This window comes from Lutra lutra, chromosome 14 (assembly GCF_902655055.1).
Source record: "Lutra lutra chromosome 14, mLutLut1.2, whole genome shotgun sequence".
In the NCBI taxonomy this organism is placed as follows: domain Eukaryota; kingdom Metazoa; phylum Chordata; class Mammalia; order Carnivora; family Mustelidae; genus Lutra; species Lutra lutra.
The window spans coordinates 54,938,178-54,963,084 of record NC_062291.1 but is presented as its reverse complement, the minus strand read 5'-3'; the positions used below and the strand labels follow the sequence as shown (position 1 = coordinate 54,963,084).

The window sequence follows — 24,907 nt, the reverse complement described above, 5'->3', positions numbered from 1 at the left end:
TTTCCAAGTAACTCACGTTGGAATCAAAGACAAACTCTTGGTAGGTGCTTCCCAGCAATTCTACGTGGAATGGGCTACCTCTCAAAGGAAGGGGTTCCCAGTCACTAGAAGTCCTAGAGAAGGATCTGGATCAGGCACACGTGTGTTCATACCCTGTCTGCCTCCACCTAGACACATACCCGCTGATCCTTAGTTTCCTCTTCAAAATGGAGTCATTGTGAAGACGAAGTGGGATAGAGTATATAAAATATCTGGTACAGGGCTTGGCACATCGGATTGTCCATTCGATGGTTTTATTAACACTAGCATTAGCTGGAGGAGAAGGAAGAGGAATATGGGATAGGAAATTGGGCCACGTAAATTCTCATAGGGTGACCAAAGTCCAAGTTTGCCCAGGACTAAGGGATTTCACAGATTCTGAGGCTTTCTGTTCTCAGGGGAAAGTTCCAAACAAACAGGGACACACCGGTCATCCTACTTCCATGGTCCCTCTCAGCTCTAAGACTAGGTAGTTCATTCATTCGAAATGATTGATTGAGGGGCTTCTGTGTGCCACACGTCAGGCAGGGCATTGGGGATACAGAGAAGGTAAGATGGAAGTGTTGTTCTCAAAGAAATTGAAGTGTTGTCGTGTCTTATATTTAAATGGAATGATGGTTTTCTTTGAAGTGACTACACTGATTTTAAAATCTATTTGAGCTATTTTAAATTATCTTTTCCCAGATCGATGTTGGATTCATCTATGACGAACCTGGTAAGTAATGTTCTTTCTCCCCATGAACTTGAAGAATCTGGGAATCAAGAAAATCTGCTGGAATCCAAAAAGGAATAAAATTTTTTTCCTTGATTGAGGAGGCGGAAGGATACTTAGCAGGAATGAATAATAGTAGGTTAATATGGATATCTTTTTTTAATCTAATGGTAATTATCATAACGTTCACAAGTAGGTAACTTCTCTGTTTTGTGTTGATATTTTGACCTTACCAAAATAAAATTAATAAGTCTAATGAGTAGAGCTTAGAGAGCCTTGTTTGAGTGACCCCAGGGCAGGATTAGGGTGGCGGGGTGGGCGGGGGGGGGCATTAGTGCAAAGCAGAGGACACTGATATACTCATCTGGCAAGCTTGGTGTCATTATGATGCTTCAGAGGAAATGATTGTTTATCTTACAGCAGAGGAAATCACAGACCTGTCAGCTTATCTTCAGAGTGTCCCTGTCCTTTTAATCCTTATTTTAGGTCATGCTGTCATGAGAAAATGGCTTCTTCTCAATGACCCCGAAGATTCCAGCTCGGGTGCTAAAGGTTACATGAAAGTCAGCATGTTCGTCCTGGGAACCGGAGATGAGCCTCCTGTGAGCTCCTGTGTTCTTGACCTTGTACATTTTCTCCCTAAGGAAGGGGACCAAGAGTTAATATGCAAGTGGGCGTCAGTAGTTGTGAAAAGCGACACAGCTTCCTATCAATAACTCCAACCTTCCAGCTTCTCCTACTTTTTGGAAGCTGTTGTTTTCTTCATGACAGAGCTATTGTAGCTCACTTGGACTCCTTCCTGGTGTCCATGAGTGCGTTTTTCATTCAGTAAAGACATATGTGTTTTCAAGACTCCTTTGCATCCTTTCACCTACAGAGTGTGCCTCACTTGCAGAATCAGGCATTGCTACCAAGAGGGACAGTCGGCCTTCTAGGAGGCTGGACAGCAAACTGGGAAAATAGGAAGTGCCCAGGAGAAATGGGAAAAACTCTAGGAACTAGCTCTGTCCTATTTAGTGTTTATAATATTACAAAAGGTCACATTATTTTCTTGTGGTGTATCAATTGAAGAAACTTAGGAGCTTAGATTTTGCAGACCAATTTCAAGGTCACATCGATGGCTGAACTCTTAAGCCTGAAGCACAGGAAATCCTAATGGAAACAATTCCAGTCGATTTCATTTTATAAGCAACAGTTTGCTGCTTTTCTCTTTGTCTCATTTGTAATCGTGTCTCCCCAACAGAGCGAGAAGCGAGAGCGTGATAATGACAGCGACGACGTGGAGAGTAATTTGTTACTCCCTGCTGGCGTCGCCCTCCGGTGGGTGACCTTCTTGCTTAAAATCTACCGAGCAGAGGACATCCCCCAGAGTACGTATGGACTTCACCCTCTCCCCCCGCGCCGATGACCAGTTATCTGCATGACCACATGTGTCAACGTCATAGTCCGAATAGTGATGTGTGCTGCCTGTCATACATTTTCCTTTTCAAAGGCCTTCATGGACTTCTCTTCTTTCATTCTGGCCCTGTGGAAGCTTCCTGGCCAGGTTAATGGGGCAACCAGCTGGTCACTGATCCACATTCCTTATTAAGCCTTTGGCCCATCTTGCTCTGTCTCTTCCCTCTTCAGTGTTGTACATCTCCTTATTCTGGAGGACACTGAAGAGAGGCTAGCAGGCAGCGCTTCCAACTGCTTTCATCCCAAGGGAAAATAGGAAATTTGGGGAACAACGAGTGTTTGTGTTTGTTATTGAATTCTTAAAAATGGGTGAGCCAAGGGTCATTGAGTGCCAATAACTAGTCCTCTGTCAATATTCTGTTATGAGGTACAGATAACAAGATATTGGATGCATTTAAGAGAATTAGTTACAGTGGTTTTACTCAGAGACTGGTCCCGACGCTGCTGTGTCTTTGCTAGGGACCCAGCGTCCTTCTGCCCTGCCAGCCTATCTGCTTCCCGCTGGGCCCCGGGACATGGGCTCCCTCCCCCAGGCCTCAGGAGGCAGCACTCGGTCTAGGGGCCGTGGATCTCTTCAGGATTTGCCCCTTTCCCTGGGAACCCGCTCCCTCTCTTGTTTAACACCCTATAACGCTTCCCTCATCTCTCCTCAGGAATATCTTGAATGAAGTAAATACATTAAATCTCACATTATACAACCTGTTTGTTAATTCCAGCTCACTTCTGAGTTTGTTAAAACAGAGAGATATGCTGTTTATAGTTGCTTAAATGCATTATTTCTGGTTATGTTATTTGTGATGATGCCAGAGTTCCTTGAATGTCTCTGAAAAACTCAAACTAGGCTTACTTCATTTTGACCTAAAGTGCCTTTTCCGAGTTGAAACCAGGCTGAGTTTTTGAATCGTCTCTTACCCTATCTGGATGGACTGTTTTTATTCTAGTTTTCCCCTCAACAAGTGACTGATTTTTCAATACAATAATTTACTGGTTTATTTTTCAAGAAGCTCCTGGGTTTTTTTGTTTTGTTTTATTTTGTTTCTGCTTTGTGGGGAGAACACATTTCTTTCTCAGCTCAGAGGACAAGATTTCCTCAGGACAATGCTCTTAGCTCTTGCCACTTTTGAGAACGATTCTTGTTGCAACTGTCTTCGTGTACAGGAGGAAAATGTTAATTTTGCTGAGTGATTTCTATCCTTTTAAGAAAATCGAATTTAATGTCTGCTGTGTGACACGTTGCTTTCTAGTGGATGATGCCTTCTCACAGACGGTAAAGGAAATATTTGGAGGCAATGCAGATAAAAAAAACCTAGTGGACCCTTTTGTAGAAGTTTCCTTTGCTGGAAAAAAGGTTTGTATGTGATCGAAACGCAGACCCCTCTAGGAATAAATATTTAAACCACCATGCTTTCCTTGGAGTGAATTCCTGTTTACTCTTCATTAAAGTAGCCCCCTGATGATTTGGGAAGTCTGCACAAACGTAGATTATCTGAGTCGGAACATGCAGACTTCTCCGCAGGCTTATTTTGGAGTGGGAAGTATACAGGACTCCAGTGAGAACATTTGATCTTTGGCAAGAAAGAACATGAAAACGATCACTGAATTATTTGGATTATTTGTCAGGTCCAAGCGTTGTCTTAATCTAAGGCGAGCTCTCTGTCTGGCAACAATGATCCAGTAAATAATTGGAGGATATGGCCCTCCACTGCCCACCGCCCAAGGTTTCTCACTTCTGGGGTCCCAGTGAGCTGCCGAAACCAGACAGCAGGCAGGGGAGCCCCATCTCTGTCCCCTGGGAAGTGCCAGGAGACTCTTGGTGCAGGCACTTCTGTAAACCCCACTCTTACCTACAAAGATGCTCAAAGATGGGAGAGTGGGCTTCTGTAGTAGAAGAGCACCGCATCATGGACAGCTATAGGTGAAGAGGTAGTGTCTTCATTATAGTTGAACCATTTAGTTACGAAAGCGAGGTTTCATTTCCTAGGGGAGTCGGTGGTGGGGGAGGGGTGGAGAAGCCCTCAGTTCTGGAGGGAGATTTAAATTCAGACTTTAGCCCTCTCCAGAGGCAGTTAAGGCAAATTCCTCAGCCTCTCAATGTCAATTTCCTGAACTACAAATCAGGATAGTGATACTCTCATAGGATTGTGATAAGGGTTAATTAATTAGAGAAGTAATTATTGGGAGCTTACTAAATACCAATACTGCCCCATAGGCTGGGGTTAGAGAAGTCAACAAGACAGTCATTGCTTTCCTGGGGCTTCCTGTGTAGTAGAAGGGACAGCAGTTAACAAGCAGACAAGGGGTTTAATGATTTCAGATGGTGCTCAGTCCTACGCAGAAAACAGAGTGGGAGGCAAGGCGTGATTGCTACAAAGGGTTGGAGGGGTGGGTTTTCACTAGGTTGTCAGCTGGGACACCTTTGAGGAAGGGACATTGGAGCAGAGGCCTGGATGATGTGAGGTCTGGGGGAGGGAGGCGGGGAGGGAGAGAAGGGCAAAATGGAAAGTCCCCAAGGAGAAGACACATTTGGAGTGATAGTGCAGCTGTAGGGCAACAAGCTAGGGGAATCAAAGAGATGAAGTCAGATTCAGGGTGGGGGGAGATGGGCAGGCAGGGTTTTATCAGCCAGAGTAGGGTCTGGACTTTAGTCTGAGCATGCTTGGAGAGCTCACGGAGACTGCTACATGGGGAGTGCCATGAACGCAAGGAGGCCGGAGAGGATGCCTGCATCAGACAGGAGCCAAGGGCAAGTGTCAGCTAGGACGGGGTGGGGAGGATCAGCCTCTGCAGGAAGTTGGGGTGTCAGGATTTACTAGCAGATTGGGTGCCATTACTAGCAGATGCGAGCGGGAGAGAGATGTGGCTGACTGGTCTTGACAGGAGCTGGTTTGGGGAACAGGGCTGGTGGGCAGGATCAAAAGACCCATGTGCACACGCTAATGAAGAAGTGCTTCTTAGTCTTTAATAAGTGCTCAAGAGGGGCGCCTGGGGGTTACTCAGTTGTTGAGCCTCTGCCTTCGGCTCAGGTCATGATCCCAGGTTCTTGGGATCGAGCCCTGTATCAGGCTCCCTGCTCAGCAGGAAGCCTGCTTCTCCCTCTCCCCCTGCTTGTGTTCCCTTTCTTGCTGTGTCTCTCTCTGTCAAATAAAATCTTTAAAAAAAAAAAAAAAAGTGCTCAAGAAACATTAACTCTTTCATCGTTTTGCTAATCCAAAGTTAGAAACCTGGCAATTGAAAACTAACTTTTAGTGCACAGAAGGAGCGAAGATTAACACTAAAGCCATGTTCTACTTACCAAATAGTTGGAAGTGAATTAAGCTTCAACCAGGCTACTAAGTATGTAGCTGGGAAGTAAACTATTCGAGTCCTAATCTAGGACGCTTATGTTGTGACTCTATGGAAATTAGACTTGTGACTACCTCCTGTTCTGTTCTGATGATTTTACAGGTTTGCACAAATATAATTGAGAAAAATGCAAACCCCGAGTGGAATCAAGTCGTTAATCTTCAGATCAAGGTTTGACTTTTTTTTTCCTTTCAGAAAAAGTAAGACTACATACTTTAATAGTTACTGAATAAGCTGAGAAATAACTGCTTTGTTCTGTTTCTTTTTAACAGTTTCCTTCAGTGTGTGAAAAAATAAAACTAACGATATATGACTGGTGAGTTAAAAAAATAAACTTGTGTCTAACTCAAAATTAAAGAATTGAATGTTTGGATGTTGAGGAGTATTACTCTAGGTAGACTGACTCTTACTTTTCAGTCTGTTTCTTTTTCTTCCAGAGGGAGGTGATAAATTGCTCCTGGAATTGGGTGTTTTTCTTTAAAAAAAAAAAAAAAAAGATAATGGTACTGTTGCAGAAAACCTTTGTGTATCTTGGTTCAATCGCTCATAAACAAAAGAGAAAATGATCTGAAAATGCCCCAAGATAAGAAATCGAGGATTTAAATAGCATTTTAGGCTGTCCAAAACAGACTTCAGAAATGGAGCAAACCATTTCCTGAGGAGAATCACCAGAACATTCCATCGGCTATTCTGTTATGTTTAGAAAGGAAAATAGACAAAGCTACCTATTTGATTGGATGCAAAGAACATTCATTGAAACTTTCGGATGGAATTCTAACTAGACCATCCTCCTAGTGAGGACGACCATAGTAAGGACATCCTTGTGTAACGTTCTAGTTGGAGGAGACATTCAGTCATCAGTCCTTACCTCTTTGAGAGTGGAAATGTCAAATGCCATCCTCCTGTTTATCACCAGCATTTCTTCTGGCTTTGGCTTCCATTTTTGGAGCACTACTCAGTGCTGTGCCACGTGCTTTTTTTTTTTTTTTAAGATTTTATTCATTTATTTGACAGAGAGAGATCACAAGCAGGCAGAGAGGCAGGCAGAGAGAGAGGAGGAAGCAGGCTCCCCGCTGAGCAGAGAGCCCAATGCGGGGCTCGATCCCAGGACCCTGAGATCATGACCTGAGCCGAAGGCAGCAGCTTAACCCACTGAGCCACCCAGGCGCCCCTGCGCCACGTGCTTTAACTGCAGTATCCCACTTAGTATCACTATGGGTTGGAGACTACTATTTGTTCATTTTACAGATGAAGATATCAAGGCCCCGAGAGGTCAGGTGACTCACTCAGTCACCCAAGATGGTTAGAGACAGAGTTGGGCCTCCATCCAGTCTGCCTGTCTCCAGGGTTTTTCCTTTAGCAAGACCTATCTGGCTCTTGTGTTAGCACCCTCTTGGTACTATGGCAATGGGGCACTTTGGGAGGAGGGCAGGAAGTCTCATTTTGTTAGCATCACCATTTATTGAGGGTCATGGAGGGGTTTTAAGGGCAAAAAAACCCTTCTGGTGAGCCTTAGCTGGATCTAAGCACTTGAGACTCTCAGGCAACATTCAGAAGGTTCTCCATGGACCTTAGGAGTGCTCAGGAAAGTGCGTGTGGGCCTGTCTAGTTGAGGTGACAACTCTGGCTTAGCTTTGCAGTGAGTTGATTGTGGATGGAGCCATCCCAGACTTGCTTGTGGTCACTACACATGTGGTCACCTTCTGATCCAGTCTGCCCTCTCCGAAGCAATAGTGTGGACTAGGAGACATAGAGGGGCCCTGTTTAAGGAATCCTTGGATCCAGATCTTAGGTTACATCCTGCAGGGTATTTGCACAACTGACGGGAAGCTAAGAATTCTTTAAATGTAATCTAGATCCTTTTGGATGAACAGAAAAGACTCAGGACCCATGCGTGTGGCTTAATATCCTTAAATAATAATTTTTTCTCGTGCACACTCTTTTGTTAGTCACTTTCTATAATCTCATTATACTATACATTGTATAATATCATAGGGAACATAGGATATTCCTATAATACAGTATAATAATATTATACTGTAGGATAACCTTTCCCCCAAATACTGAATCTTTTCCTCTCTCCCACAGGGTCTGTGATTTCAGAGTGGGTATCCCACTATACAGAATAAAGAAAAGGATGAGTTAAGCAGAGAGATGTTATTAATAGAAACCTTATTTTTTTTATACCTACCATTTGCCCAGCCAGAAACCACTCCATGGGTCAGCCTTGCAAACTGTGATATCTGTGGAAAGATGAATACGGTTGCGTATACTTGTAGCAGGAATACTTGTCTCTACTACACAGATAAGATTTAGGTTCTAGGGAAGCAGCTGCCCTCAGCTGCCCAGACTCTGTTACACAGTCCGTGCTTGAATTAGAAAGAGATTTTCTCCCTCTGAAGGACCCTTAGATACAGGCCGTTGTAGTCATTAAACCATCCGGGTAATTCATGTGAACATGATAAAATAAGATACATGCCCTTATCCTATGTAATGTGATATTACACTTGTTGTATAATGTGTGTGTAATTGATTCATTCATTTTTTAGAGGTTTTATTTTAATTTTTTAATTTTTTTTCAAAGATTTTATTTATTCATTTGACAGAGAGGCAGTGAAAGAGGGAAACAAGTAGAGGGAGTGGGAGAGGGAGAAGCAGGCTTCCCACCAAGCAGGGAGCCCGATGTGGGACTCAATCCCAGGACCCTGGGATCATGACCTGAGCCAAAGGCAGACGCTTAACCAACTGAACCAGCCAGGCACCCTGATTCACTCATTTTATGGCAACTGTGTCGAGTGGCTAGAGGCAAATCCCTTGACCTCTATGTACAAACCTTAGTTTCCATAGCTGGAATGACTTGTCTGATTCATGTTTCTCAGTGGGTGGGTGGAGGGCCATCTGTATCAGAATCAGTTGCGACATATACTTGTGTAAATGCAGATTCCTGTCCTCCACTCCTGCCTTTATTAAATCCAAAGCTTGGAGAGAGAGGAGAGCTGGGGTTTCCAGGTGATTCTTAACGTACAGTAGAGCTTAAGGCCCACGGGACAGGACGATTTCTGAGGTCTAGGGAGTTTCCCAGCTCCACCTGATTGTTGTTGAAGTGAGGGTATATATTCCCGGATAGAGGCCTTCACCTGTTCTTTCACACAGGGACCGTCTTACTAAAAATGATGTCGTTGGAACAACATACCTACACCTCTCTAGGATTGCTGCCTCTGGTGGGGAAGTGGAAGGTAAGTCACTCAGCAGAGCTGAGACAGGACAGGGTGCAGAATTTCTGAAGCAGAATGAACTGGAGTAGCCACTTGGCAATGGACTTGGTTTCTTAAAAGCCAAAGGTGATGAGCCTAGTGAACTGTTTTGGTGATGACCAGAACAGTTAATTAGTAGTCGATAATTGAGGCAACTAACAGTTTGAAGACCTTGTTTTCTTGCTCCCATCCAAAAACAATTCCCAATAGCTTTTTTATAAATTTTTGAGTGTCAATGCAGAGAGCTAGTACCCTATTTTTTAGAGAGGCATTGACCCCAGTCCACCCAAATGTAAAAGAATACTTCCTTCTCCACTGACTTCTTCAGCAGGAACAAGGATGTCAGGTAGCAATGAACTATATAATCTCCACTTTGCTAACAAGCATGGATAACGAATGCACTTTTCTTTTCGTTGTTCTCCATCCTGAGAACTATTTGCTTATACCTGGCATTAGGATTCTGTGCATATACCAGAAATTATAATAGGAAATGAAGGAGAAAAATGAAGACGGTAAGAGGAAAACAAATGTAATGTTAACATATCAATAATCTCAACAGCTGATTTTTTGTTATCAAAACAAAACTAACAAAAATTCTTGTAATTGCCAACATAGTAAACATATTGGGTAAATTATGTGAGAGAATCTAAGACAAAATATTGTCTTGAGAAACTTGGGTTTCTTCTCATCCTCATTTTAAGAGGGAACTTTATAGGTTCTTAAAATATATATTAATCCTAGCAATATATAGCATGAATAAGAACCTGGAAGATATTAGAGATATGAAGAAAATAGAGATTTCCTCTCTCAAGAAGAAAAAAAAAAAAGATATGGTTCAAATATAAATATAGTCACATGTAGCCATTATTTTAGCCAAATGTTAAAAGCTAAGAAAGATCCCATCTGTACATCCTCTGCTGAGTTGCGAAGAGGACCATATGACTGGAGCTGTAACAAAAGAAATGTAATCACAACTCTTTCCTCTCCAGAGACATTATTTGTATGGTAGCTATACTGTTAGCACTACTAATTGTTTTTTTATTTCTTTCTTTTACCCTAAAGCCAAAGCTCTGAACAGAATATTAATGTTATTGCCCGTTTTGATGTAAAAATACAGAAGACAGAGATTAGAAGTGGAGGAAGGAAGGGGAGGGGAGGAAGGGTAGACCTGCTGGCAGCCTCTTCTTTATCAAGTAAGGAATCCAGACAGAAAGGCTAGTTTAAATCATAATGGTAACCAATAGAGCACTTAAAAAATCATACCAAAACTATGTGTGTGGGGAGAGTCAAAGTGAGTTAAATCTGTTTATCATTGGCAAGAAGTCATTCAATAATTATTTGGAGGTAATTATTCAAGACGTATTTATAGAAGCATTTTTCTTAGTGATATGGCAGGAACATCCAAAAGCACTAAAAACCAGAAATTGCTACATGCAGGCTTCAGCCTTGTCTCTGAGGCCTTCTGTCTCCTTGCAGGCCCTGCAGACTGTCTGGTAAAGCGCTCAAAATAACAAAAGGCAGCAGGCATTCCCCCCAACCCCCCCAAAAGAAACAAATAATGTATCTAAACTATAAACCCTTACCTGGGAAGCCTCAGACTAAATTAACTTGGATTTTCTGGCCTTGGTCCCAATTAAGTCAGACACAAGACAAGTGCATCTTTTATAAAAAACATGAAATGTTGGTGACTTCACCAGGCCTCTTTTGGTGGTGAGGAGCTCACCCTTCCCATAGGGCTGGAGAGATTTGAGTTATTTAATGTGTGGAGATTCTGCCAGTTGTCCCAAAGGTTTGAGCCATTTTGCATTTCACTGGTGAGTTTTATATCAATTACAGAAGGGTCATGTCACTTGGGTCTGAATTTGGGGTTTTCCTGGTGTTGCTAAACCACTCACCTACGCTGGATTTAATTAACTTGTTGGATGTCTCTGTTATAATGCCCATGTTTCTCTTGTTGTTTAACCAGTCATATTTTTACTATATAGATTTCTCATCTTCGGGATCTGGGGCTGCATCGTATACAGGTTTATGCTTTGTGATTTTGCTATCTTCTAGATTTTCCTATTCAGTGTTGTCTTACTAAGAACGTGTCAATTGACTGTCTTTAAACTTTCTTTTTTTGACATTTTGCAGTCTCAAAAATAGTTTTGCTAGAGTATTAATTTTTGTACCTGTGCCATGTGCTTGCCCTGCATGTGGCTGAGCTTAACACAAACGCGCTCATCAGGCTTTGCTACCATCTCACGTTTTCACCTAGATGCACACCAGCCTATTTGGTGTCACTGTGAATAATCGTTTGTGAGCGAGAACCTCGTCTGCCGTTGTTGTTTATGTTCAGTACGTAGAGATGTGGGGCACTAAATCAGTTGTTCAAAATGTGTGCGATAAATGCTCCTCACTTTGAACATGGATCTCTGGTTGGAAGATGTTGAATGATTGTACCGCTAAGGTCTTCATCTTCCAAATTGGGGGGATCATGACATGTCTTTTGGTTTGTACAGCACTGGCCATTCTTTGCAAGTTTGCTCAGTGGTCTCACCTTTGACCATCACAACTCCTATAATTATGGTTCCTCAAATACGCGAGAACTCTTAGGTTTACAGAAGTTTGTAAACGTGGTAATTCCTGCCATGCTAATTACCCAGGATCATGGTGAGAGGGAAAAGAGATACTGGAAATGAGAAAGTTTTGCACATTTAAAGCATTATTGTCTGCCTTTGTGTTATTGGCATGATGCCCCATTCATATTCATTTTCAAAAAAATCCATCTTATTATCTCATCATCAGACTTTATATGAACATTCAGTAGTCCTGAGGTTTATAACGAACTCGGCAGATTTGGTAACACTTCATTCCTTCATGCATTTGTTCAGCCAATAAAGAATATTTATGTGGTAGCTCCCCATGGTAGAACCAGTCCTCAGTGTTTAGGGAATCAAAATAAAATACGTTTGAATCCTTCCCTACCCACCAAGAGAATTTATAAGGTTGTCCAAAATAAGCAGCTATGTTGAAGTCCAAAACTTAAAATATAAAGTGATACCTTACAGAAATTGAAAATGCAAAGAGGTCTCAGAGAGGTGAACAAAGTGAGGAAAATATTGTTTGAATAGTGAGTCAGAGGAAAAGGTTGATGGCCAGGCTAAGGCATTTTTGTTCGTTGGAAGTTTGATGTGACAGTTGTGCGTAAAGTGGGTTAGGAAAGTTTGGGAGCAGGAAGAGACTTAGCTTGTCAGACTCTCGGCTTTCTCAGGAGACAGTTCTGAGGTGTGAGCACATCGAAGGAAGGCTCTCCATGTTACTACATAACCAACAAGTCACAGGGTTTAAAATACCTGAAAAGAGAGTTGCTTGGACAAAATGAATTAAGCGATTGATATCATAACAACATGCAGGAGATCGTTATTGACAACGTGTGTCTCCATCCCTGGAAATTCTTAATGAAAAGCAAATACTCATGACAAACAACATAAGTCATCACCCATGTGAACTGGCTGGGGGTGGGGTGGGGCTCCACCAGAGGGGTGGGTGATGTACTGGAAGGCACCCTTGTTTGAACTGTGAAACTCAAGATCTGGACTTAAATCTGTCATCTTGAGGGACCTTTGACAAATCCTGTCACTTCAGTGGGCTTCAGTTTGCCTGTCCATAATGTGGCAGGACTGTGGTGCAAGAGTTTTAATGTCCATTCTTTCTTGAACATTCTGTGATTCAACTTCTGGAAGTGACTGCCTTTTCTCACTGTGGATCTCTGCTTTAGTCTTCTACTTTAGTTCCTCGCAACAGATATTCTAGCACAAGGAAAGAAATCTAAACCCTGCTTATTAATAAAAAATTAGTCAACTTTGTCATGTTCCATGTGGCAGAGTAGATAAAACCAAACTAATTCGTATGTCCAGATACAATAGTCATTTATTTCATCCTGCTCATTTGGTAACGTGGTAGCACAATCCAGAGAAATCTCTGTTGGAAAAATTCTTGGTCCCTATTTGGGTTTCACAAGAAATTTGCAGACACAGGCATGAAATATGACCCCCTAGGGTGTTACCAAATCTCACTCCTAGGCTGTCAGTTATCATTTTCCTACATCTTAATTTAATTTTTTCTTTTCTCTTGCTTTCTTCACTGAGATTGCCGTTCAACTAATTCCTGTGGAGGTTCGTGGTTCCTACCTCATCTTTTTTTTTTTTTTTTTTTTAATTTACTTGACAGAGATCACAAGAAGGCAGAGGAAGGGAAGTAGGCTCCCTGCTGAGCAGAGAGCCCGATGCTGAGCTCAATGCTGAGCTCGATCCCGAGCTCGATCCCAGGACCCTGGGATCATGACCTGAGGCAAAGGCAGAAGCTTTAACCCACTGAGCCACCCAGGTGCCCCGGTTCTTACCTCATCTTAAAAGAACCGAAGCCCGGGGCACCTGGGTGGCTCAGTGGGTTAAGCTTCTGCCTTCGGCTCAGGTCATGATCCCAGGGTCCTGGGATCGAGCCTCACATCAGGCTCTCTGCTCAGCGGGGAGCCTGCTTCCTCCTCTCTCTCTGCCTGCCTCTCTGCCTACTTGTGACCTCTGGCTGTCAAATAAATAAATAAAATCTTAAAAAAAAAAAAAAAAAAGAAGCCCAAGCCCATTTACACATGTAGAAGTACCTCAAATTAAAAAAAAAAAAAAAAAGTGTACTTAAATACAGTTTCATCAACTGTTCATTAATGGGCCTTCCGTCCACCTGTCATTCCACATTTACCTTTCTCCCTTACATTTAAGCATAGAGTTGGAAAGGGCCATAGAGGTGAGGTAGTTAATTTCTCATTCATAGCGGAATTGTCTTGATGATAATCCTGAAAGTCTTGGCCTCAACATTTCCTCTGTCCCCAGTGTGATCTGTCCCATTGTTTGACACATCTAATTCATAGAAAGATCTTCCTTATATTGAGTGAAACAAAGAATGCATCCTTGCAGCACCCATCAGTGGTCCTTAGCTTTGCTTTTGGAAACAAGTTCATCCTGCTTCCATATGGGGGCATTCAGGTGGTTGGAGGCAGCCCTTACATTTCCCTGACTTCACTCACCATCTCCCTTTGACTCCACTATTTCTTTACTTTGCCCTCAGTTCCCCTCATTACACTGGGGAGCAGTCTTGCTAAGTAAGACAAAATAGCAGAAATGTGGAGCATATTGGGTGCTCATCAGAGAATGTTATGAATGGGAACTTTATGTTGCTTATAAATATCATATGTCATAGCCATAGGCAAACAGTTCATTGTTATTTATGAAAAATTTAAATGTATTTTTAATAGCATATGCCTTATTTATACTAGCTACCTTAGATAAAGTGGCATTTTTGGGGAACAGAGTTAACCTGTTATACATCAGTTAAGTGACTTCCCCAAACAGTATGATCTTTTATCCCAATCACCAATGACCCATTTAATACAATGCCACTTATAAACTTGCAAAAAATGTGAAGATCAACTTGTAAGCCTTACTGTTCTTTCATTTGAATAGCAGTATTTTTCTATAATAATAAGTTTACCTGAACTACCCCAAAAATGTTTTTTATTTAATGTTTTATAGCAATAAGAAAAGGGAAATACGGCAAGTCTCACAAGTGCTTATAATTTGTGCTAATACAACTAACTCACAAATTAGAGGAAAATATTCTCACTCAGCTAACTAATAACTAATATTTATTTCAATAGATTGAGTGTTTAAAAAACCTGAGTCTAATAATGATGTTATCCCTCAGTGAATACAGGAGAAACAGAAGTGGGCTTTGTTCCAACATTTGGACCGTGTTACCTGAACCTTTATGGAAGCCCCAGAGAGTACACGGGATTCCCAGACCCCTATGATGAGCTAAATAACGGAAAGGTGAGTTTCTCAATTAAGGTTTGTTATTAATGAACACTGATTAATGTGATTCTTTCTTATAATGGTTATAATTAAGTCTCCTATCTAGAGGACTCATACATACACAGACACAAATAGACCTGATACGCGACTGATCAGGGGTCAAAGGACAGATGTCCCACATTCCTCAAATCTTTGAATGCGAGGTTAGGAGAAGATCCTGGAGACCATCAAATTTGGCAATGACGAATGCACAGCATGGCCATTCCCCTGGGCCCGCACTTAGGGCAGATTCCCGTGATCAGTGCTGGCTCTTTCCTACAAAGCAAATGTGTTGCCTCAGAATTCTGTTCACTACTGTGTTCTAGGAATGTACCACATGATTGGAGGTGACATGCCTGAAGAAACCATTCACCATGCCAGATCCAATACAACTTCTTCATTTTATAGATGAGGATACAGAGGCCCAGAGATGGGAAATGCTCTTTCCAGCACATTAGAAGTAATGTCTTGGAGTCTGCACTGAAGGCCCAAGAAAGGGACTGTGGTAGAGAGAAAACCCTGAGGGGGCAGGGCTAAAGGACTGGCTGTGGAGGTGAAAGCCTTCCCTTCCTCTCCAGAAAGTTCTATTGCCAGCACTGCTAGGTATGGAGGAAGTATCCGCTCTTCATCCTCATGCTCAGCCACACCCAGAACATCTTCCTCTTTTATTTCCTGGCTACTCTGAGACTTGCCCTGGCCACCAACATGGCAGCCTTTCCTTCCTGAAAAGAGGAGAGAAGGAACCAAGTTGATGCGGATAAACTCAGAGACACTCTACTAAAGTAGGGTGAGGGGGACTTTGAGTACCTTCCACTCCTATCCCCGGCCTCCCGAAACCCCTTCAGGATTCAGAGCATGGCTTGAAAGCCTCTGACCTCAGTCATGGCTAAGATCCCTTTCAGCCCTGGCTCCCCTGGCTCTCTTTGGGATCCTTCCTCAAGTCACTGACTTTTCTTTCAGATACCAAAGACCTGAATCCAACTGAGAGAGCTACTGACTGACTGATTTTGGACATTAGGGCCATGGGAAGGAAACACCGTTGTAGCTGGCTGAGTCTGACTAGAGAAGGAGTTCTTTTTGCTGGTGTTCACACCTAGAGGAATAATCCTGTGTTGTTGCCTTTCAGGGGGAAGGAGTTGCCTACAGAGGCAGAATCTTGGTTGAATTAAGCACTTTTCTTGAAAAGACACCACCAGACAAAAAGTTGGAGCCCATTTCAAATGATGACCTGCTGGTTGTGGAGGTAATTGTTGGATTGTGGATGATGCTTAGAATGGAAAAGGGTATGTTAGAGGATTGGTGGCTCGTGGGGACCTCCAGGAACTGAAGGGTCAGCTGTGACAGAGTTAGAGACATGAGTCATAACAAGGACTTCTTGATCTATTTGATGCCCTCTTGATCTATCTAAAGTGGCCCCATGGGGGTGATGAGACTTGCTTCATCTTTTGTGCAGTTAATACCCTACCAAAATCTGGCAAGAGTGATGATACCCCAAAACTGAATGGCCTGTTTACCAATTGGGATTGTGTGTTCGTGGGGAGATGGCCATAAGAACCAACCCAAATGGCTTAGGTGCCACTGCTAATAATTACCACTTTCAGAAGGAGGCATATCTCAGGATCCCAGCATGTGAGGGAGTGTTTATATTAATGCCCACGTTACAACAGCTCAGAGCCCCAGTCTTCCATAAAGACAGGAAGTCTTCCAAATCCATCTTCCCAACCATTTCTTCTTCTTGTTCTTCTTCTTTTTTAATCATCTCTTTCCCCTCTGGGGAAACAACTTTTGCGTAACACCCATGATCCATACAGTAGATCTGTAGAGAGCTACAGATGGATTTTTTTTTTCCTAGTTACTTTGTCAGTGTTATTAACTCAAGGCAATAAATATCAAAAGAATATTATTATCATGAAATTGTTAAATGCCCCATTTTTCCTGGTCTATTAATTGATATCTACAGTACAGATTTGTTAACATATGGGATAGATAGGTCAGTATTAAATTATCCCTGTCTCTGTTGCTCATGAAATGATTTCCAACACATCGTATACCATTACTATGGGTTTTAAAACTAAATTATGCTAGTTTTTTATATTTTTATTTTTTAATTTCAAGAAACAATTAACACATAGCACTGTATAAGTTGAAGGTGCCCAGTGTGTTGATGTGGTATATTTATATACTAGCAATATGATTACCACTGGTTGTGTTAGTCAACACGTCCATCACATCACATAATTGTAATTTCTTTCCATGGTGGGAACTTTCCAGATATAGTCTCTGAGCAACTTTGAAGTATGTAATACAGTATCACTGACTATAATCACTGTGCTCTGCATTAGATCTCCAGAATTTATTTCTCTTCTAACTGCAAGTTTATACACATTGACCAACATCTTCCAACTCTCCCAACCCCTGGTAACCACCCCTCTACTCTGTTTTTATGAATTTGGCTTTTTCAGATTCCACATATACATGATATCACAGAGTATTTGTCTTTGTCTTTCTGACTTATTTCACTTAGCATAATGCCCTCAGTGTCCATCCGTGTTGTCACAAGTGACAAAATTTCCTTTTTCATGGCTAAATAATACTCCATTTTATGTATGTGTACCACATCTTCCCCCATCTATTTCTGAGAATCCCAGGTTGATGCTTACCTGTTCCAGAAATTTGAATTTTTGGTCAGAGCAGCTGGCTCACTGGGGCCCCTCTGCCCAAGGCCACTCCTTGCTGGATTCCCCCCCCACACACACACACCCAATAAACTTCTTCCGGCTGCTTCTCTCCCCTTTCCTTCCATTCCAAGCACGGGATAGACCCTTCTCTTATTTCCCTACATTACATTGGAAATGAAACTGCAACTTTAGAAAAGCTTTTACCTCCAGTCTGGGACAAGAGTAGGGATACACAGTGAAATGAAAAACTTTAAGAAGCTGCTAAAGGTGCCTCATCTCAAAGCCTCTGGGCTCACACCAGCTCTCTGGGTCTCTCACAGTTGGGCTCCCTGTCTCTCTTCAACCTGCTTCCTTGCAGCAGGACTCAGCTCCCCATCGATCCCTACTCCCAGCACCACCATGTACACATGGCCACCTCAGGGTCCATGTCCAATTGCCAAGAGTTCCCAACCAAGCAAGGCTTTCTCCTTCCTTCTAATAGTCTCTTATCTGCCTGTTATGAGATTTGTGCCTTTCAGGATGAATGACCCAGAGAATATCCTCTCCCTTTAGAGGAAACTCTCCCTCCCCATTCCTTACCCCCTCCCCCGCCCCCACCACCCCAGAGCACTGTGGCCTTGTTCATTGACTCCCAAGAAGACAATATTAGAAGGTTAGAGTCCAAAGCAGTATATTCTGGATTTTCCAGTCCTGGCATGTTTAGAACATTGGTAGTCCATTCATGAGCCACACAGATTTTAATGCAGTGCCTTTGTCTTCCCCTGAAAGAGAAGATTGTGCCACACATCCTTTCATAGGCTACCTCTGTCTGCAACCCTCAGGCTCAGGAAGGAACTTACACAACCATCAGCAAGCCACGGGGCATCAGTCTATCTTCACACAGAGAAAATAATGCTGCTCCCCTTACATGAGCACAGATTAGAACATAGTCCTGGCCAAAACATATGCTTCACACTTCATGTTACCAAATAGGACAGTTGAATTTAGGTTATTTAAGTTGTGAAAGAACCCTGGTAAGTATTCGTTTTATATTATAGTCAAAGGTCTATCCAAGCAGTTTTCCTAAAGCAAAGCAGTGGTCTGCCTTGAATGTGAATTTATCTCTCTACTTCTAGAATCGGAAACTGCCTAGAATTTTTAAGACCTAGCTTTCCCAGTTTTTATTAATTTACCTTATAAAAGATTTAGGGCAGATTTTTATTTTGTTTATCAGCCTCCCAAACAAGTGGCTATAAAGGACAGGTTATTACATTAACTCTTGGGAGAGAAGTCTTTGAGAAATTATCAAGTCTCTCTCCATCACTCTACTCCTTATCCCTCTACCTATCCCCACTGATGTACAGACACATAAGTAATACCATTTGTGACTTAAAATATCAATGGTGCTACAGTGCCATTCTTAGAGTTAACTAATGATTTTGACTACTCTCGAGTTATCCCAAAGTTGCTGATGTGTAGTCAGGAATGATTTTGCTGAGGCAAGGATTTGAATCAGCTGTGCAGAAAGGCACGAACTGGTGAGTGCACCTAGCCAACCACCCAGCACATCCCTGAGATTGAGTCTAGGTGCTTCTCTATTCCTGACACTGGTGTGCAACTCTTACTTAGGTCTGAAGGAGTCGGTCCTCACCCCCCCACATGTTTTCAGTTACTTTGTTACAGTCCATGGAGGTAATGATAAAATACTGTGATGCTCTTGAATTTTAGGGCTTGCTCTGATCTCAAGAACATCATCCTTGCAAATGATAAATCCGCCATAGCACATAGCAAAAGGGGACCATTGAAGACCTTGAGTTCTGGACTTACCCTGACTTTTCAAATCTTACTTCTAGAGAATCGGTCATAAATCAGGAAGTGTCTGTAGATGAAGTGTATGCTGCCAGGATCATGCAATGTAAACTTATTTTCTTTTGGCTTTTTACTCATTTTACTCATTAAAAAAGACACAGAGCCAAAAGCAGCAGGTTCCCCCAGTCAGTAAGGTTCTGGTCAGAGTCTTTCTCTCCACCCCACAGTTGATGATGATCAACTCGGAAGCCCAGGAATTGTAACAGATCTTAAGAACAAATCTAGGAAATGGGGGTGAGGGGATAAAAGAGAGGGTGGGAGGTAAAATGGAGCAGCTTACATGCCATTTACTGTGAGGATCATGACAGAAAATGGCTAGAAACTACCCAAAAGCTTCTGTGGAGACAGCTGGTATGGCATGGGTGGTTCTGGACTTGAGTCATTACAGATCAGCTCTTGAGGATGACAGCTGGACCTTGGGCTTGGGCAGAAATGCTGTCATGGGTTCTTGGCAAATACAGTGTCTCTTTTGCTATGTTCTGTCACCAGAACACAATTTAAGTCCATGATCCTTCTTTTTATTTTAAGCACTCATAATGGAGGTGGGAGAGGAAGGAGGGGTAGGGAGAGGCTCAACAAAGTATGGCAACTAGAATGCAAAACCCAATTAGTTTTTTTACTCCAAATGATTCAACACATATAAACAAAGAAGCATAGGTCATAAATTTAGTAAAAATAAAAGCAAAAAAAAAAAAAAAAAACCCTCAAAAACCAAACCACAAACAAAAAATCAACAATATATAGTGCCCACAGTATATGTCAATCATGTAAGAGAACAGCTTTTTAAAAACTGAAATAGAAAACAATTTTCTTTGATCCGAATAATTAAACCCAGACAGAAAAATGGCTTATGTCATAAATTTAATAAAAGCAGAAATGAAATCTCTACACCAAAACCCCAGTAACATTAAAAAAAAACAGGAGAGGACCTAAGATTCTGAAGACTTAGCCACAGTTCAGGGGACCAGGAGCCTCGTAAGAGGGTGAGATGAGCAGATTTGCATGAGCGCTAGGAGGAGTAATGAAAGCCGTCAGCCTAGAAGGTTGATCCTGACCCTTTCCCCATTTTCAAAAATCCCGTGTTCTGGGTCATACGCAAGTAATGAAACTTCTGGTAACATTGAAGAGGGCAACTTCCTTGCTGTAAGATAATAGTACTAGTATTTGCTCTTTGGCCATGGTTCCTGACACTGAGCTCCTAAATCTCTTGGGATTTCCTGGGTAGTAGGAGAGTCTTTTGTTCTAATGAGGTGACTCATGGGCTTCTAGATTGAGGCTACTCTTGGGAAAGACCAAGCCGTGATTCAAAGCTTGGAACTTTCTGCTCCATCTCCCATTCTCAGGAGGGGGGCTAGAAGTTGAGCTAATGATTGATCATACTTATGTGATGAAGCCTCCGTAGAAATCCCCAAACTACAGGATCCAGACTTCCCATAGCAGTACTGAACCATGGACAGTTCTGGAGGATTAAGCTTACTACTTAGTGGGTAGTGAAGGGGACTCCTGACAAATGACAAAAGTCTCTGAAACCCGTTCTATCAGAATGACAGTAGACTAATGAAGGGAAGTTTTTGAGTTCAAAGTGCTAGGCAGAGTCTCTGGGATGTGGGGTGCAGCTCTAAGTATATTTGAAAGCCTCTCAGGTAATTCAATATGCAGCTAAGGTTTCAAACCAATGTTTTGGAAAGACTTTCAAAAAAGACTGAGACTTCGAGGGATTTCTGATGAAATCCTAGTGGATGTTTCCATTATACCATGTCAAAAATTCCTTTAACCAAAACGGAGATTTTGTAATAGCGGAATGTCCTGGGGTTCTTCAAGACAGCAAACTACAGTCAGTGTCAGATGTTTTTAAAACAGTCCTCAAGAAGTTAAAAATAGAATTACCACGTGATCCAGAAATCCACTGCTGTGTATATACACAAAAGAATTGAAGGCAGGGACCCAAATGGATATTTGTACAACCATGCTCATAGCAGCATTATTCACAATAACCGAAAGGTAGAAGCAGTCCATTGATAGCTGTCCATCAACAGATGAATGGATAAACAAATGTAATATATACACACTGCTGAATTATTACAAAAGGACACCATTAGAAGTGAAGTGACTCTTGTGCCTTGGCAGCCTATACAAGCAAACCAGAACATAAGTCTATAAATGCCTCAAGGTTAAGAAATCAAACTGAGTCCCGCATTGGGCTCCCTGACCAGCGGAGAGTCTGCTTCTCCCTCTCGCTCTAACCTCCCACCCCCTCCCTGGCCCCTGCTTGTGCACATGCGCGTACTCTCTCTCTCTCTCTCTCAAATAAATAAAATCTTAAAAAAAAAAATCAAAACCAAAGGGCAAGAAATAGCAATGAACCCACTAGGGTTTCCCAAATAATGCAACCACTTAAACTCTAGCCAAACAAGTAATTTCCTTGTTTTCCTTCCACATTTGTTCTATAAAAGTCTTTTCCTCTGGCTCTTGCAGGTGGAGCACTCTTAATTGCTTCTGCTTTGTCACTGCCCAGTCAAATATATGTTTGCTCAAATAAAATATTAAAAATTTTAATATACTTCCATTTGTCTTTCGGCAATGCAGTGCAGAATTAGTAGGTGTTAAAGAGGAAGGGAACTCTGAGACAGGCTGCGATGGGACTAAATCCTGAGGACATTTCACTAAGTAGAGTATGCCAGTCACTCAAGGACACGTATTGTTTGATTCCACTTACGTGAGATATCCAGAGTAGTCAAACTCCTAGAAACAGAAAATAGGTGGGAATGGGGAGTTGGGGTTTAATGGGTACAGGATTTCAATTTTGTAGGCTAGAATGACTTCTGTGGATGGATGGTGGTGATGGTTGCACAACAATGGGAATGTCCCCGACGCCACCAACTGGACACATGGTTTAGTTGGTGAATTTTATGTTCTGTGTATTTTACCACAATTTAAGAAGTTTTTGAAACTGTTGTCTAAGTACTTCTGTAAATGAAAGAACACACTTTTTTAAAATTAACATATAATGTATTATTTGCCCCAGGGACACAGGTCGAGAATCATCAGGCTTACACAGTTCACAGCACTCACCATAGCACATACCCTCCCCAATGTCCATAACCCAGCCACCCTATCCCTACCCTCCCAACCCCCCAGTAACCCTCAGTTTGTTTCATGAGATTAAGGGTTTCTTACAGTTTTTCTCTCTCCCCGGCCCCATCTTGTTTCATTTTTCCCTCCCTTCTCCCCACAACCCCCTGCCCTGTCTCTCAAATTCCTCATATCAGAGAGATCATACGATAGTTGTCTTTCTCTGATTGAATTATTTCACTGAGCATAATACCCTCTAGTTCCATCCACGTTGTTGTAAAGGGCAAGATTTCTTTTGATGGCTACATAGTATTCCATTGTGTGTGTGTGTGTGTGTGTGTGTGTGTGTGTGTGTGTGTGTGTATCACCTCTTCTTTATCCATTCATCTGTTGATGAACATCTAGGTTCTTTCCATAGTTTGGCTATTGTGGACATTGCTGCTGTAAACATTCAGGTGCACGTGCCCCTTCAGATCACTACATTTGTATCTTTAGGGTAAATACCCAGTATTGCAATTGCTGGGTCATAGGCTCTATTTTCAACTTTCTGAGGAACCTCCATACTATTTTCCAGAGTGACTGCACCAGCTTGCATTCCCACCAACAGTGTAGGAGGGTTTCCTTTTCTCCACATCCTTGCCAACATCTGTTGTTTCCTGACTTGTTAATTTTAGCCATTCCGACTGGTGTGAGGTGGTATCTCACTGTGGTTTTGATTTGTATTTCCCTGATGCCGAGTGATGTTGAGCACTTTTTCATGTGTCTGTTGGCCATCTGGATGTCTTCTTTGCTGAAATGTCTGTTCATGTCTTCTGCCCATTTCTTGATTGGGTTATTTGTTCTTTGGGTGTTGAGTTTGATAAGTTCTTTGCGGATTTTGGTTACTAGCCCTTTATCTGATATGTCATTTGCAAATATCTTCTCCCATTCTGCCAGTTGTCTTTTAGTTTTGTTGCCTGTTTCCTTTGCTGTGCAAAGCTTTTGATCTTGATGAAGCCCCAGTAGTTCATTTTTGCCCTTGCTTCCCTTGCCTTTGGTGATGTTTCTAGGAAAAAGTTGCTGTGGCTAAGGTTGAAGAGGTTGCTGGCTGTGTTCTCGTTAAGGATTTTGATGGATTCCTATCTCACATTTAGGTCTTTCATCCATTTTGAGTCTATTTTTGTGTGTGGTATAAGGAAACAGTCCAGTTTCATTCTCCTGCATGTGCCTGTCCAGTTTTCCCAATACCATTTGTTGAAGAGACTGTCTTTTTTCCATTGGAGATTTGAAAGAACACATTTTTATCCAGGACAGAAGACCTACCCATGATTGTGATTCATTTAATAGAAGAATGAAGGCCATGGTATGAATAAATAACAAAGGGAAATCAGTTAATAAATATCCTACCAGGATCAAGTAATTTTTATTAGCTTCCTAGAGGTGAAAAGTGTCATTACTTTGCCACTTAGATTATGGTACACTAATTGGTAGCAAGGTAGGAATGCAAAAAAGCAAATCAACAACAGCAAGGGTCATCATATGCCAAAGTTTGATAGCAGTGTGGCCTCCAGATCTCACATGGAAGGACTGCAGATCTGGGAGTTCCTTCTCTAGGGCCTTTCAAACTAAACTTGCTATGGTGAGAATTTGTCAAACGATTTGAGTATTATCTCTCATGGGTCTCCACAAGTTCTCTAGTGAAGCATGTAGCCAATGTGGTCACACCATAATAACCACTATAGTCTCAACCCCAAGCTGGGCAAGCATCTACAGAGACTGGCTGCCAACAGGGACCTGGAAAGGCTCTAGATGTGGACAATATTAAGGGACAGAATGCCTAGGACATAATGAAATACAGCAATTTAAACCATTGCATGGCTCTGTTTGACTAAAGAAGGCAAGGTACCCAATGATCAGTGGGGACATGATCCACAAAGAAGGAGAGATGCCATCTGAGCAAGGAGGTGGATTCAAGAGACTTTATGTGCCTAAATGTAGGAAGGCCAGAAGGGCTCATGATCATGTCTGCTAGGCTGAAGGTTTCTCAGTGTGGTCATTGTTGTCCCTCTGTTCAGCTCCTTCACACACACTAACACTCAGTCAGCCAGCAATTTAAAAAAAAAGAGAGAGAGAGAGAGAGATGGGGCGCCCAGGTGGCTCAGTGGGTTAAGCCTCTGCCTTCGGCTAGGGTCATGATCCCAGAGTCCTGGGATTGAGCCCCGCATCAGGCTCTTGCTCAGCGGGGAGCCTGCTTCCCCCCATCTCTCTGCCTGCTTGTGATTTCTCTCTCTGTCAAATAAAATCTTTTAAAAAAAAAGAGAAAAAAAAACATTTGATTTCTATTTCAGAAAACAGATAAATAAGTTCAACTAAATTCACTTGTTTTTAAAATCTTACATTAAAAATCTTTCTTGTTAAAAAAATCATTGTTTTTGATTAGAAAATTAATACTTAAATAATTCAGACAATTAAAAAGGTAGAAAGTAAGGTTAGCCAGAACCTCTCTACCTTTCCCAGTGTAACTGTTAACAGTTTTATTCCTATTCTTCCAGACTTCCTTCATGCATATGCCAATATTAAACTATATATTCAGTGGGTTCACCTAAAAATGCCTTTTTTCCATGTTTGCACATATGGATC

The 24,907-nt window shown here is 42.0% G+C and overlaps 1 protein-coding gene across 5 annotated transcripts in view; it reads left to right on the top strand.

The window, feature by feature from the left end:
* Nucleotides 1-24,907, top strand: part of MYOF (myoferlin) — a 154,587-nt gene that overhangs the window by 67,206 nt on the left and 62,474 nt on the right. For 3 of the 5 annotated variants that reach the window (XM_047701816.1, XM_047701814.1, XM_047701818.1), the window contains exons 10-19: nt 724-754; nt 1,238-1,353; nt 1,995-2,121; nt 3,454-3,557; nt 5,654-5,722; nt 5,824-5,867; nt 8,705-8,787; nt 10,791-10,829; nt 14,545-14,669; nt 15,817-15,933. In XM_047701816.1, coding sequence (XP_047557772.1) covers nt 724-754; nt 1,238-1,353; nt 1,995-2,121; nt 3,454-3,557; nt 5,654-5,722; nt 5,824-5,867; nt 8,705-8,787; nt 10,791-10,829; nt 14,545-14,669; nt 15,817-15,933 — 855 coding nt within the window. The remainder of the gene's footprint in view (nt 1-723; nt 755-1,237; nt 1,354-1,994; nt 2,122-3,453; nt 3,558-5,653; nt 5,723-5,823; nt 5,868-8,704; nt 8,788-10,790; nt 10,830-14,544; nt 14,670-15,816; nt 15,934-24,907) is intronic. The other 2 variants (XM_047701815.1, XM_047701817.1) reach the window with 1 other exon arrangement.